This window comes from Apus apus, chromosome Z (assembly GCF_020740795.1).
Source record: "Apus apus isolate bApuApu2 chromosome Z, bApuApu2.pri.cur, whole genome shotgun sequence".
In the NCBI taxonomy this organism is placed as follows: domain Eukaryota; kingdom Metazoa; phylum Chordata; class Aves; order Apodiformes; family Apodidae; genus Apus; species Apus apus.
This window is the reverse complement of record NC_067312.1, coordinates 34,361,207-34,373,489: the sequence shown is the minus strand read 5'-3', so window position 1 is coordinate 34,373,489 and position 12,283 is coordinate 34,361,207. Positions and strand designations below refer to the sequence as shown.

The 12,283-nt window shown below is 40.8% G+C and overlaps 1 protein-coding gene across 2 annotated transcripts in view; it reads left to right on the top strand.

Annotated features, from left to right (window-relative positions):
- PSIP1 (PC4 and SRSF1 interacting protein 1) overlaps positions 1-11,740 on the top strand; it is a 40,883-nt gene extending 29,143 nt beyond the window's left edge. For both annotated transcript variants that reach the window (XM_051643067.1, XM_051643066.1), the window contains exons 14-17: positions 3,877-3,978; positions 4,662-4,881; positions 8,538-8,649; positions 10,974-11,740. In XM_051643067.1, coding sequence (XP_051499027.1) covers positions 3,877-3,978; positions 4,662-4,881; positions 8,538-8,649; positions 10,974-11,037 — 498 coding nt within the window. In that variant the 3' untranslated portion in view covers positions 11,038-11,740. The remainder of the gene's footprint in view (positions 1-3,876; positions 3,979-4,661; positions 4,882-8,537; positions 8,650-10,973) is intronic.
- Positions 11,741-12,283: the final 543 nt, after the last annotated feature.

Genomic DNA, 12,283 nt, shown 5'->3' with positions numbered 1-12,283 from the left:
ACAGATGGTTGAGGCTTGTCTGGCCTTAGGATTATTTATTAACTGCTGCTGCTTTTCTCTGTTGAGCACTAGTGATACGGTCAGGGGAGACCTGCAAAGTGTCAGGTGTGACTGTGTAAGTCTGAGGGTGAGGACCCAGGTGATAGTCCCTTTCATGAGGAAAGGATGTAGAGAATCATAGAATAGAAACATCAAATTGTTTAGTTGGAAAAGACCTTTGAGATCATCAGGTTCAACTGTTAACCTAGCACTGCCAAGTCCACCATTAAACCATGTCCCTGAGCACCACACCTACACATCTTTTAAATACCTTTAAGGATGGTGACATCAGACTTCCCTGGGCAGCCTGTTCAGTACGTGACAACCCTTTTGGTGAATACATTTTTTCCTAATATTCAATCTAAACCTCCCTTGGTACAATTTTGAGGACATTTCCTCTTTGTCTTGTTACTTGGGAGCAGAGGCTGCCACCTGTGTCACTACAGTAGTCTTTCAGGTAGTTGTAGAGAGTGGCAGAGTCTCCCCACAACCTCCTTTTCTCCAGGCTAAACAACCCCAGTTCCCTCAGCTGCTCCTTCTAGACCCTTCACCAGCTTTGTTGCGCTTCTTTGGACATGCTCCAGCGCCTCAGTGTCCATCCTTGTAGTGAGAGTCCCAAAACTGAACAGCAGAGAGACAAAGTAAGGAAGAAAAGAATGAGAAAGCGATGGAAGAGCAGGATGGCAATCAAATCGCGCAGGGTGATGTAAACAGAATTGGCCATGTAGTTCCTTGACAGAACAGAACTGTAGTGGCATCACTACAAGCACAGAAGTGAAGAAGAGCTAGCAAGACAGTATTATGAAGAAAGTGCTCATAACCTTTTTGGAAAGTCAGCACAAGTGGGTGCCTCTTTGAACTGTCTGTACGCTAACGCATTACAGCATGGTGAGCAAACCAAACTGGACATCAATCTGCAATTGCACGGCTATGGTTTCATTGACATCACAGAGATTTTGTGGGGATAGTTCATGACACTGGAGCCTTGCCATGTGTGCATATGGGCTCCTTAGGAAAGACAGGGGAGAGACCAGTGAGAATGTGTAGAGCTCTGCATTAGGACAAATGTTCTCCATGGTGGAAAAGGACCTGGGCGTGCTGGTTGACAGCTGACTTAACATGAGCCAGCAGTGTGCCCAAGTGGCCAGGAAGGCCAATGGCATCCTGACCTGAAGCATCAGGACTAGTGTGGCCAGCAGGAGTAGAGAGGTGATCATGCCCCTGTACTCACCATTGGTGAGGCCACACCTCAAGTACTTGTGTCCAGTTCTGGGCCCCTCACTACAAGAAGGATATAGAGGTGCTGGAGCAGGTCCAGAGGAGAGCTACCAAGCTGGTGAAGGGTCTAGAGAATAAGCCCTATGAGGAAAGGCTGAGGGAGCTGGGATTGTTTAGTTTAAAGAAGAGGAGTCTGAGGGGAGACCTCATTGCTCTCTACAACTACCTGAATGGAGGTTGTAAGGAGGTGGGAGTTGACCTCCCAGGTGAATAATGACAAGAGGAAATGGCCTAAAGCTGAGGAGATTTAGACTGGATATTGGAAATAATTTATTTACTGAAGGAATGGTTGGACAGTGGAACAAGCTGCCCAGGGAGGTGGTGGAGTCACCATCCCTGGAAGTATTTAAAAGAAATACAGATATAATGCTTAGCAACATGATTTAAGCACTGAACTGGTAAAGTAAGTTATATAGGTGGATTTGGGTTATGGTTGGACTTGATGATCTTCAAGGTCCCTTACAACCAGGATGATTCTATGATTCTATGAAGGGCCATGAAGATTAATTAATGGCTTGGAGCATGTGTCATATAGAAGGAGAAGCTGAGAGAGTTGGCAGTGTTCAGCCTGGAGAAGGGGAATCTTCTCCACATGTAGTAAGTAAAAGGCTTCATTCCATCTCCACTGAAAGGCTGGAGTTCTCAATACCACTGTTAACTGGCCAAGGAGAGGTGTGAGAGTGACATCAGTTTGAGGACTTTCCCTAACTGATTACATGGTCTTTTCAGAGTATTGTTGCATGGATGGTGCATTCATGAAAGGGATTCAGCCTTTGGTTTAGTATCTCCATTTGTGAGTGCCATTTGAACAGTGAGAAAATAGTGTAGGTGAAGTACAGTGGCATGGGAAGCAACAAGCTGCTATAACTGAGAAAGTCAGCACTGTGATGAGTGTTGGAGGCAAGGTTTTGGTCATGGGGGCAAGGGGTTGTCCTGTGCTGGGTGCAGCTGATTCCAGCTGTCTCCAGCAGACCCACTGCAGGGCACAGCTGAGACCCTCAGCCAAGATGGTGGTGCCTGTATGATAACTTATTTAAGAAAGGGCAAAACATACTGGGCAGAGAAAGAGGAGGAGGATAGGAAAGAGTGAGAAATAGCAGAGGGAACACCAAGGTCAGAGAAGAAGTGTGCTTCATGTTACTGGAACAGGTATTCTCATGCAGCCTGTGGAAGAGACCATGAAGGAGCTACTGCCTGTGGAGAGGCCATTGCTAGAGATTTCTCTTGAACTGCAGGGGATAGCCCAACCTGGAGCAAAGAGGGGAATGTGATAAGGAAGGAGTTGCAGAGAGGAACTGATGCAACAACCATCTGCTCCCCCTGCACTGCTCGGGGTGGGCTGAGGAGTCTGGAGTGAAGCTGAGCATGGGAGAGGAAGGAAGCAAAAGTGTTGATTTAACAGTTGTCTTTGTTTCTCATGACCCAAATCTATTTTAACTGGTAATAAGTTAATTTTTTCCCAAGTACAGTCTGTTTTGCCCACAGTGTTAAATTTGAAACATTCATTTCCATTGTGGCCTATTCTTCTATGATTTTATTTCAGTCTATGCCAATACTTTGTCTTAAAAAAAAAGAAAAAAAGTTCACCTTAAATAAATAAAGTTTAGAAAAATTTACCTCACAACTTACTGCTTTGGCTTGATTAAATCACTCTATCTATGATTCAGATAATAAATTTACCTGAAATAAGTAAAAAAACCCCCAAACTGAAAATGCCCCAAACTCTACGAGGCCTCTGATTCAGAGATGTAATGATGCAAATAACTTAGAATACTCGGAAGAACATTTGTTTTAGAGCTACAGCAAGGACACTTAGTTTATCATAATTGTATTTATCAAGTAAACGTGATGGTAAGAATTCTTTTGAGCATAGTCCTGATGTTTTTGTTTTGGATTTTTAAAAATATTAATTTCCCTTGAGAACCAGAGCTACAACTTTATAAAAAGATGCAGATTATTATTATTACCTCTATTGGTGATGAATCTTGTTAGTTCTAAATAATAAGTAAAATAAGCAAGAGGAGCTGAAGATAAGGAAGTTGAGAACTAAGTATTACAGGAAGAAGACTTTAGTACAGTGGTTCTTAGAAATGGATCAGAAGCCTGTATCATTACTTCTGGGTGTTCTGCATAGTGTTCATCAAACTTTTACCTGCAAAATACACAAATATGTAGTTCTGTGTGTTAACTGCAGTCCCGTTAAGATGCTTTGCTGCCTCCTCAGTGGCAAGCTGACTCTGGAGTACAGCTTCAAGCACAGAAATACTAGACTTGTGAAACTGGTGTAAAACTGGAGTTTGTGTCTTGAAGTATAAAATTATTTTTTTAATTTTAAGTTACTCAGACAGTATCTGCCCTTTGTTATGGAACTAGTGGGAAGGCAACTGGTATTTTTTGTTTACAAGCTTGACTATATCAATTGTTCGAAAATGAGTACCTTGTCAAATTATGAATATTACAGGAAGGTATTACTGAGCATGGAAATATATTTAGGATGGTTAATTAAGGCTTGTTAATATGTAAATTAAGTCTTCAAACCAATTTCTTGTTTATATACAGGATGTGAACAGGTGTATTGAGGCTCTTGATGAGCTTGCTTCCCTTCAAGTCACAATGCAACAAGCTCAGAAACATACAGAAATGATTCTGACTCTAAAGAAGGTGAGATCTGCAGTGTTAATCAAAGTACCCTGTGTGTCTCCTTAAATTGCTATCAGTATTACTTACTACTGGAGTACTGTGTCCAGTTCTGGACCCCACAATTCAAGAACCATATGGACAGATGGGAGAGGGTCCAAAGGAATCCATGAAGATGATGAAAAAACTGGAGAACCTGCCCTATAAAGAAAGACTGAAGGGGTTAGGTCCTTTCTTCCTGGAGAAAGTGGTGGGTGGGAGCTCATCACTGTATTCCAGCACTCAAAGGGCAGCTACAAAGAGAATAAAGGCTCTCTTCACAAGGAGCCACATGAGAAGACACAGGGCAATGGATACAAGTTGTACTGGGAGGGGCTTCATCTTGATATGAAAACTAGAAGTTTTACAGTGAGAAAAACTGTCCACTGGAACAACCTTCTAAGGGATGTGGTGGAATCCCATCACTGGAGGTTTTCAAGGCTTGATTGGAGAGGGTACTTGATAATCTTATCCAGGCATCTTTTCCCATGAAGGATTGGACCAGGTGATCTTTCAAGGTCCCTTCTAACCTGGGCTGTTCCATGGTTCTGTGATACTTCAGAGAGCGTAGAGGTGTATGACCTGAGCTTGAATTAAGAATTTCATCTAGCACATGAGGGTATTTAAATACCTAAGTAGAGCTCATTGGTTTATTACTTTTATTTCAGATACGGAAATTCAAAGTTAGCCAGGTTATTATGGAGAAATCTACAATGCTATATAACAAGTTCAAGACCATGTTTCTGGTTGGGGAAGGAGATTCTGTTCTTTCTCAAGTGCTAAATAAATCACTTGCTGAGCAGAAGCAGCATGAAGAAGCCAACAAAACCAAAGAACAGTGGAAGAAAGGAGCAAATAGAAAAGTGGAAAAGGAAAAGGACCAAACAGGTAAGTTACTGTTAACGCCACATTTTTTAGCCACATTAGCTTTTAGCATGGAAACTTGTGCTCCTGTGTCTACCACAAATGTTACAGGATAACAGTTTGGTCCAACAGCACAGGTAAGCTCCAAGTCCCCATTTTTACTTTGAACTAATCTCAGGACATTTTGCCAGTCTTTTGGAGGACTGGAATTTTTAGGGCCTGATTGGTTATCATTTTCCTGCCAATTATTTATGTTTTCTGTATTGGGATTTTGTCTTCTCTCCTCCCTCTGCCGCCTTTTTGATTTCTTTTTACTGGCAGGAGGGCTGCTTAGTTTCCTGACTTGTTGGATCTTTCCCTGGAATTAGACCTTGAACTGGACTTTTTCGGCCATTTCTCTTGAGTGTTTTTAGGTGACGGTAGGAGTAATTCTGAGAAAAAAGCTCAGATGAGATGCCCACGCGCCTGGCTTCCTCCTTAAGCTTAGCCTATGGCCCCATGTCCCCCTGAGATGAAGCATCTTTGTTTTCAGGGTGTTGCCTTTTAGGTGTGCTGTTTGGCTTTCTGTTGCATTTACCTCTGCCCACGACTGTCCAGTCACCCCATGATTCCCACTGCTGCTGAGGAGGGTTCTGGGGCGGCCCAGCAGCCGCATCAGCATGTGAGGGCTTTGCGTGAGGTTCTGGGAATTGAGTGACTTGCCTGACCATGGAGGACTTGTGAGAATGCTCAGGTTCGGGCGCACCATAATTCCTGCTGTAATCTGTCAACTGCTGTTTGGCAGTGGCGGCAGCTCTTCCCCTTCAGCAGCAGCAGTTTGGTTTCCTCAGCAACCGGCAGCAAAACGGGGGGACTCCAGCCCTGGCCCCGACAGCTGCGGGAAGGCCCCGGTGCTCCAGAGGTCAGAACCCGGCGCACCCACTGTCAGGGCTCAGGCTGGATCCCCGGGCAGGTCAGCAGGCAGAGCCCGCACCAGGCTCCGCAGCAGGGCAGGCCCAATGTCCCATGCAGGAAGCGTCTGAGCAGCCCCTCTCACCTGCTGAACCCACCCCTTTACACCCCAGTGACCCCCTGTCCAGGCAGTGTCACCACCACAATGCATGCTTTTACTTTCTGCTTATGAACATGGGTCCAAAGTCAGGGCAGTACCTATTTGGGGCAGCCCGTAACTTGTCCATTTTTCCTGCGTTGTGTCACACACAACCTTTGTTTTGTTTTCTTGTCCTTGAACAGGCAGGCCTGTTTTTATCTGTGTGCTGGGTATAATCAGCAAAAGGCCTCTGCTGGCTTAAAAGGCATTTTATTTAGTCTTATGTGGGGGTAGAGGATAGGCTGTTCTCCACACTGTGGTTTTACTCTTGGCATAAAAATGACCTACTCTCCATCAATTTCTGAGCAGGTTCAGAAGATCCTTGATGTAGGAATTCTGCCCATCTATTAAAAGCCTTTACATATCTGAAGTAGTCAAGAATAATACTGCCATTCACTTTCAAGAGTATAATGTTTTCCATGGCTCTTTTACCTTCATTGCCTGAAGAGAAGGGCTTTTGCAAGAATTGTTTAGTATTTCTCATTTCTCTGTAAATTTTCTAACTTTATTACCCTGTGGAATAAAGAGATTTTAAACATGCTGTAGAATAACATACTACCTTCCATTCCTTAAGTACCCTCTGGATGTCTAGATTTCCAGCTATGCTTTTAAGTGCTTAATTTCCTTCACTTGCCTCTTCCTGTATCATGAACGATACTGTGGGTAGCAGCAGCTCTTAATCACTTACATGCTACTTCCATGATGCAACTTTAGTAGTTCAGTCTAACAGTAAAGAAATAATTATAATTTAGGGGAAAATAGGCCATTTTGCTCTCAGCAGTACTATTCTGGATTAATCATGAGCACTGGTACAAGGACAGTGTGCTATTGAAAGCTTTCCACAGTAAGCATGCTCTACAGTAACTCAGGTCATTTATTAAAAAAAAAAAATTAAGTACATGAAATAAATGCAGTGAAATAAATATTTGTATTTCTAAGTAGAGGAACAAAATGAGACAGAGACACTGGAAAGCCGTGTTGCAAATGAATCCTTGAATATGTAGGAGTTCTTCCCATCTATTAAAATTATTTAGTTCCTGATCTCTGCAAGCACTGGAGGGAAATGAGATTTATTTTAATTTTGAACCCTGGGAGCAAAAATGTTTCAGAGAACTGTTCAGAAGTTATACCACCTGGATCTGGAGTAAACAAGTTTCTGTAAATAAGGTGATACTAAGGTGATTGAAGATGCTATAGATTCCTAATAACTGTGGTAGAAATGCTACTGTGTTTTTAACTGCCAAGAAAGCAAGGATGATGATAAACCATTCTGTGGTGAAAGAAGTACCTATGACGTAGTAGAGTTCCACACAGATCTTCCCCTAACCCAGTGATCAGCACAGCTAGTACTTTAACAAAGAATCTAAACTGAAAGACTTCTTGCACATAATGAAACTACTAATGAAGTTATTCTCCATGTAAGGTTAATACTAGATTTCATCAGAACACACTGAAATACCATAGTGTTGCCTAGTGAAATGGAGAATGGTCCGAAGTTTTATCAGAGCAGGGGGATATTTAATGGACATGGATATTTCTTCATTTGCTACAAAGATAAATTCAGGTTCCCTACATTCATGATTCTGCCCTTTAAAAAATGGAACTGCTGAACTCTCCAAAGCACAATTCCAGCAGTATGTCCTTCAGCTGAAGTATAGCTTCAGACTGTCTTCTATGTAACAAAGGATTATAGCATTGCTTCATTGAATTCCTCCTGTGACATTCAAGTTCAGAACTGATTCTGAGCAAGTCTAAATAGATCAACTACTAGAATGCCATCTTAAAATGATCTTCTATGCCTTTAGCATCATTTAGTCTGTAAGTATTCAGATGAGTATTTTTCTCTTGCAGTAGCACAGTAGTTTAATAGAGCAGTTTTTGGTAAACCTGTAACTTAAAATGAACTGTTGATTCTGACATCAAAGTGACGTTCCTCAACTATTCTTTAAACTTCACTGGCTTGTAATACCAGAGCAAAACATGTATTCACCGCAGAAATTTTGAAGAAGTTAAATATTCCTGCTTATTAGACTTCACTAAATGCATCTTCTGTGTAGTGCTTTGTTTTCCTGCTTGACAATTTCATACTGTAACTAAACACTTTTACTCTATTTATATATAGTTTGTTGTATTTTAATTATATACTTATTTGTTAAGAGTTGACAGTAAATGAGAGTCATGGAACTCATAACTTCTTCAGTTGAAGTATCAGAAATTCCCCCCAAATTATCTGACTAGGTTAGAATGGCAAGTAGAATTCAACACTGAAATATATTCTCTCACTACTTAGAATATAAGGTCTATTACCTGCCGTTTAGCAAGGACAAAAGGAACTCGAGATTGCAGGGAATACACATACTGTTCAATTCCCATTAAAATTACGGGATGAGGCTCATGGCATAGAATTTTCAGAAGCTGAAGCTGTATCAGTTACTGCTTTTTGTATTGTTTCAGCTGCTGGGTATCAAGGTCAGGGGAAAACATTTATAGTGTTTGAGTTGGTGAAGGTAAAGAAACTACCTGGGGCTTCTTACAGCACAGTTTTGCTGCCTGCATTACTGTTTTCTTTCCCTGCCCTTTCATTTTAAAGGTTCAAAGGTTCTGAACGGAGGGTCTGAAGCTCAAGACACCAACCAGTCACCAAACATTGGAGAGAACACCGAGGAAAAGAAAGATAAGCATGAAGTTGGCAGTAAGAAAAAGTGAGTTAATAATCTTACTGGGCTAATGCTCTGTTCTGCTCTAGCAAAATCATGTAAAATAGAACAGCAATAGACTGAAGTTTCTTAACCACATTGTGGTAGTGTTTTCTTTACAGAGTTTATCTCAACTTTAGAGAATTGTAATGGTATGCAAATCTTCTGTTGAAGTTCTGAATGAATGTTTTGCACTCACTGCTACAGTAGAGAGTTAAAAAAAAATAATTACAGGATGTCCTGTTAGGACAGAATTGGCATGTGGTGAGACAAGGCAAAGTATAAGCTTTCTCCTGTGTTTTAGACTGCTTGCTGCTATTAAGTTGGAAGCAAAGGAAGAAGCCTGAACCAAGTCTTAATGAAGCTAATGAGATTTATCAGTTTGGGGTGTTTTTTTTAAATAATGTATTGTAACTAATAGCCAAGCCACGTTAGCTAGTGTTCTGTAGTGTAGCTATAGAATTGCCCAAATGCAGGTAAACAGCAGGCTGGAACTGAGACCTGTGAAGTTTCAGAACTTTTTTTCTTTTAGCTGTCGGCCAAGTTAAAACTCTACAAATGAGTGGAATATTGCATTTTATTTACAACAAGGTAAACTTAAAAACAGGTAAAAAACCGTACCACATAAAAACCCCAAACCCTTCAGCTGAAAATGAATTTGGTATTTGCTGAGAGGTAACCTCAGAACTACTGGCTTTTGATTACACAGCTTTCAGAAGTGACATTTGGGGGTTTCCAACCATTGATGCTGATGCGCATCTGGTCTGAACAGGCAGCTTGTTACAGGACCATAACAAAGGCACAGGTGTAGGCTCCCAGCAGGTTACACAGCCTAGCACACTGCTTAGACAGGTGATCTGGCCAAATCACAGTATGGTACTAACCAAGTGCAATGTGTATTACTTGAAACCCATGGTAAGGCAGTTCAGTAATAATAGATTATGCTTGGCCAAGTATTTAAAAACAAATTACTACTAAACTGGTTCTCCAGGTAGGCATTTTTTCATGGCCTGCTCTTTTCATTACTCCTGCAGAACCCGAGAAGGTTTGGATTTTTGAGTGGCAGAGAGACAATCTCCAATCAGATTGCCTTTTAAATTTGTGATAAAAATAATTCAGAATATTTGAGTGCATGCATGACATCTCAATGGACAATGGTCAGAAGAAATTTAAGACAGATAAAGTTAAGATAGTTAGGCAACATTCCTGGGGAAAAGGCTGTTGAATATTGAGAGTCTCAAAAAAAGCAACTTTGAGGCACGGCAATTTATATTTTTAGTACTTTAGTGGTTACAATTGTATCTGTAAAACTTGAAAATGTATCTTTTATGAATGAGCTACTGGGGGTGTCATCATCTAATACACATCTATCTCTTTAAGTGTGTGTGGTGTTTGCTATTGCCTTGAACTCTGCACTCCATTGCATGCTTTGACTTACCTGAAGAAACAAACCCTCTTTACAAAAAAACTTCCATGGCTACTTGAGAGCAGCTTCTGTGGATCCTCATTGTTGGCTAACAGCTATAAACCAGATTTTGTAGCACCTCTTGCAAGCACCTTACATGCTGAAAAATGTGTCTAAATTGGAGCAAGCCACAGACAGGTGTCTCCATCACACAAACTTGTGGGTTTTTTCAGTTTTTTCAGTTTTATTTGCAATATTCAGTTTCTTAGAAGTGAGAAACTAGTAACCAAATAAATATGAACAAATTACAGTGTTCAGAATATCCCTGCAGTTCCTACTGCTCACTCTAATAATTTTTAAACTTCTGAAATAACAGGGGTCTCTATTCAGTTCTGTACTCTCTTAAATAATTGGAGGCAGGACATGTTTGAAGATGTACTTCAGAAATAACTTCATGCTTCTCAAATGATTGGCACTTAAGAACATCTTTCTGTTCTCATTTGGTAAAAACACATTCTGCTTCCTTAAGTTACCCTAAGTGTTCGGGACACCTAGTGGCATGCTCCTGTACCAAGAAAAGCTACAACTGGTAAGGTACGTTAAGCCAGAGTGCTTTTCCACTTGGATGATCCACAGTTGTCAGCAGACTAGGGAGGACTGCCAGAATTGAACATGAACCACTTCTGAGTGGCTGCCATTCACAGCCAGTCCCATATGTGAATGTGATGTTCAGACTCCAAGCTTAGCTTCATGGTTGGAGGTAGACACATGGCTGGCATCACTGCCTGCTTCTGTTCTTCAGCCTACATCTACTGCTGCATGTATGTCACCATCACTTCCTATGGACTGTTCAGATTCATCTGGAAGTAAGTCTTGCTCTCCGTGTCTTCATATGGTCAGTAATTTTGCTTTCTTTTGTTTCTAGGACATGTGGTGAAGAGAGAGAGCTTGAAAAACCAGCAAAAGAGTCAGCTTTTGAAAGCAAATGACACCATTGGAGTCTTTTTTTAAAGTACAAATTAAAAAGGGTTGTTAAGTTTTGCATTTGAAATCTATAGACTGCTGAAAGTTTTAAATAATTTTATAAGCATAATATTTTGAAGTTAAATTTTGTGGAATAAAAGCCCCTTTAATCTTGGTTTAAAAGTATTTAAACACTTTTGCCAATAGTTTGTCCAGTATTAACAGGTAACACATTTCAAAAGATGAAAATTCCAGTTAGAAAACAAAGTGCTTACATGTTACAGGTTTTAGAGTTGTAGTATATTTTTACCTGACTACTGTATGTTTGTCTAGCTAATAGCAGGGAAAAGTGTAAATACTTTTAACTGCCCAGTTGCTTCATTTGTATAAAACCTCCTCTGTTCCTGATACTGACCTCTGTTTGTGCAGTTTTCAACTCTTGTTGGGGATGTATTTTCACTGTGTTTTGTAGGAGTTGAAAGCGGCATTTTTATAGCTGTTATAATGTTAATGTACAAGTATACTTAATCACTTTTTTTAAACAAGGTTAGTTCTGTTCTTGCAAAACTCATTGTGCCAATTTGCTGCAATGTGACTTTATGGTATGCTTTTAGTATTATAAGTATACTAGTCAGAAATGTGGTGTTTTCACATCAACAACCTGTCGATGCACCTGTTGGAAAACACTGTCTTTAACAATTTATGGAATTAAAGAATGTAAACTGGTAAGAGAGCCTGGTTATTGACTTGTATAGACAAAAACATTAATTGGAACAACAAATGTGTGGTCTTTTAGTACTATTTCTTTTATAGTCTTGGCATCAACATGGGGATTTCTAACTTTGAACAGAAATGCTGGTGAAGTGTTGTTTTGGTTTTTTTTAATGCCTGAAATGCCAGTGGCCATTAGGAGCAGGGAAGTGATCATGCCCTGTACTGGGCAGTGGTGAGGCCACCTCGAGTACTGTGTTCAGTTCTGGGCCCCTGTCACAATCTGGGAGGTTGTGTAAAGCAAATGGACTGAGTTTTACAGGGGTTCACCCATGGCTTGGGGCAGGAGTTGCTATATGGGGTGTTCTCACGGGTGTAGCTCTCTGAAATCACCTCATTCACCAAATTTAAGATTCATGAATTAACGGCTTATTGAGGGCTTACAAGGGTACAAATAGAAATGGGCTTCACGAATGTAACTGGGGTAAGTCAGAAGGACTAACAGGATATATAGTGTACTTGCTTTCACCAACACACTCCCTCAGGAGGTGCTGTCCCGGA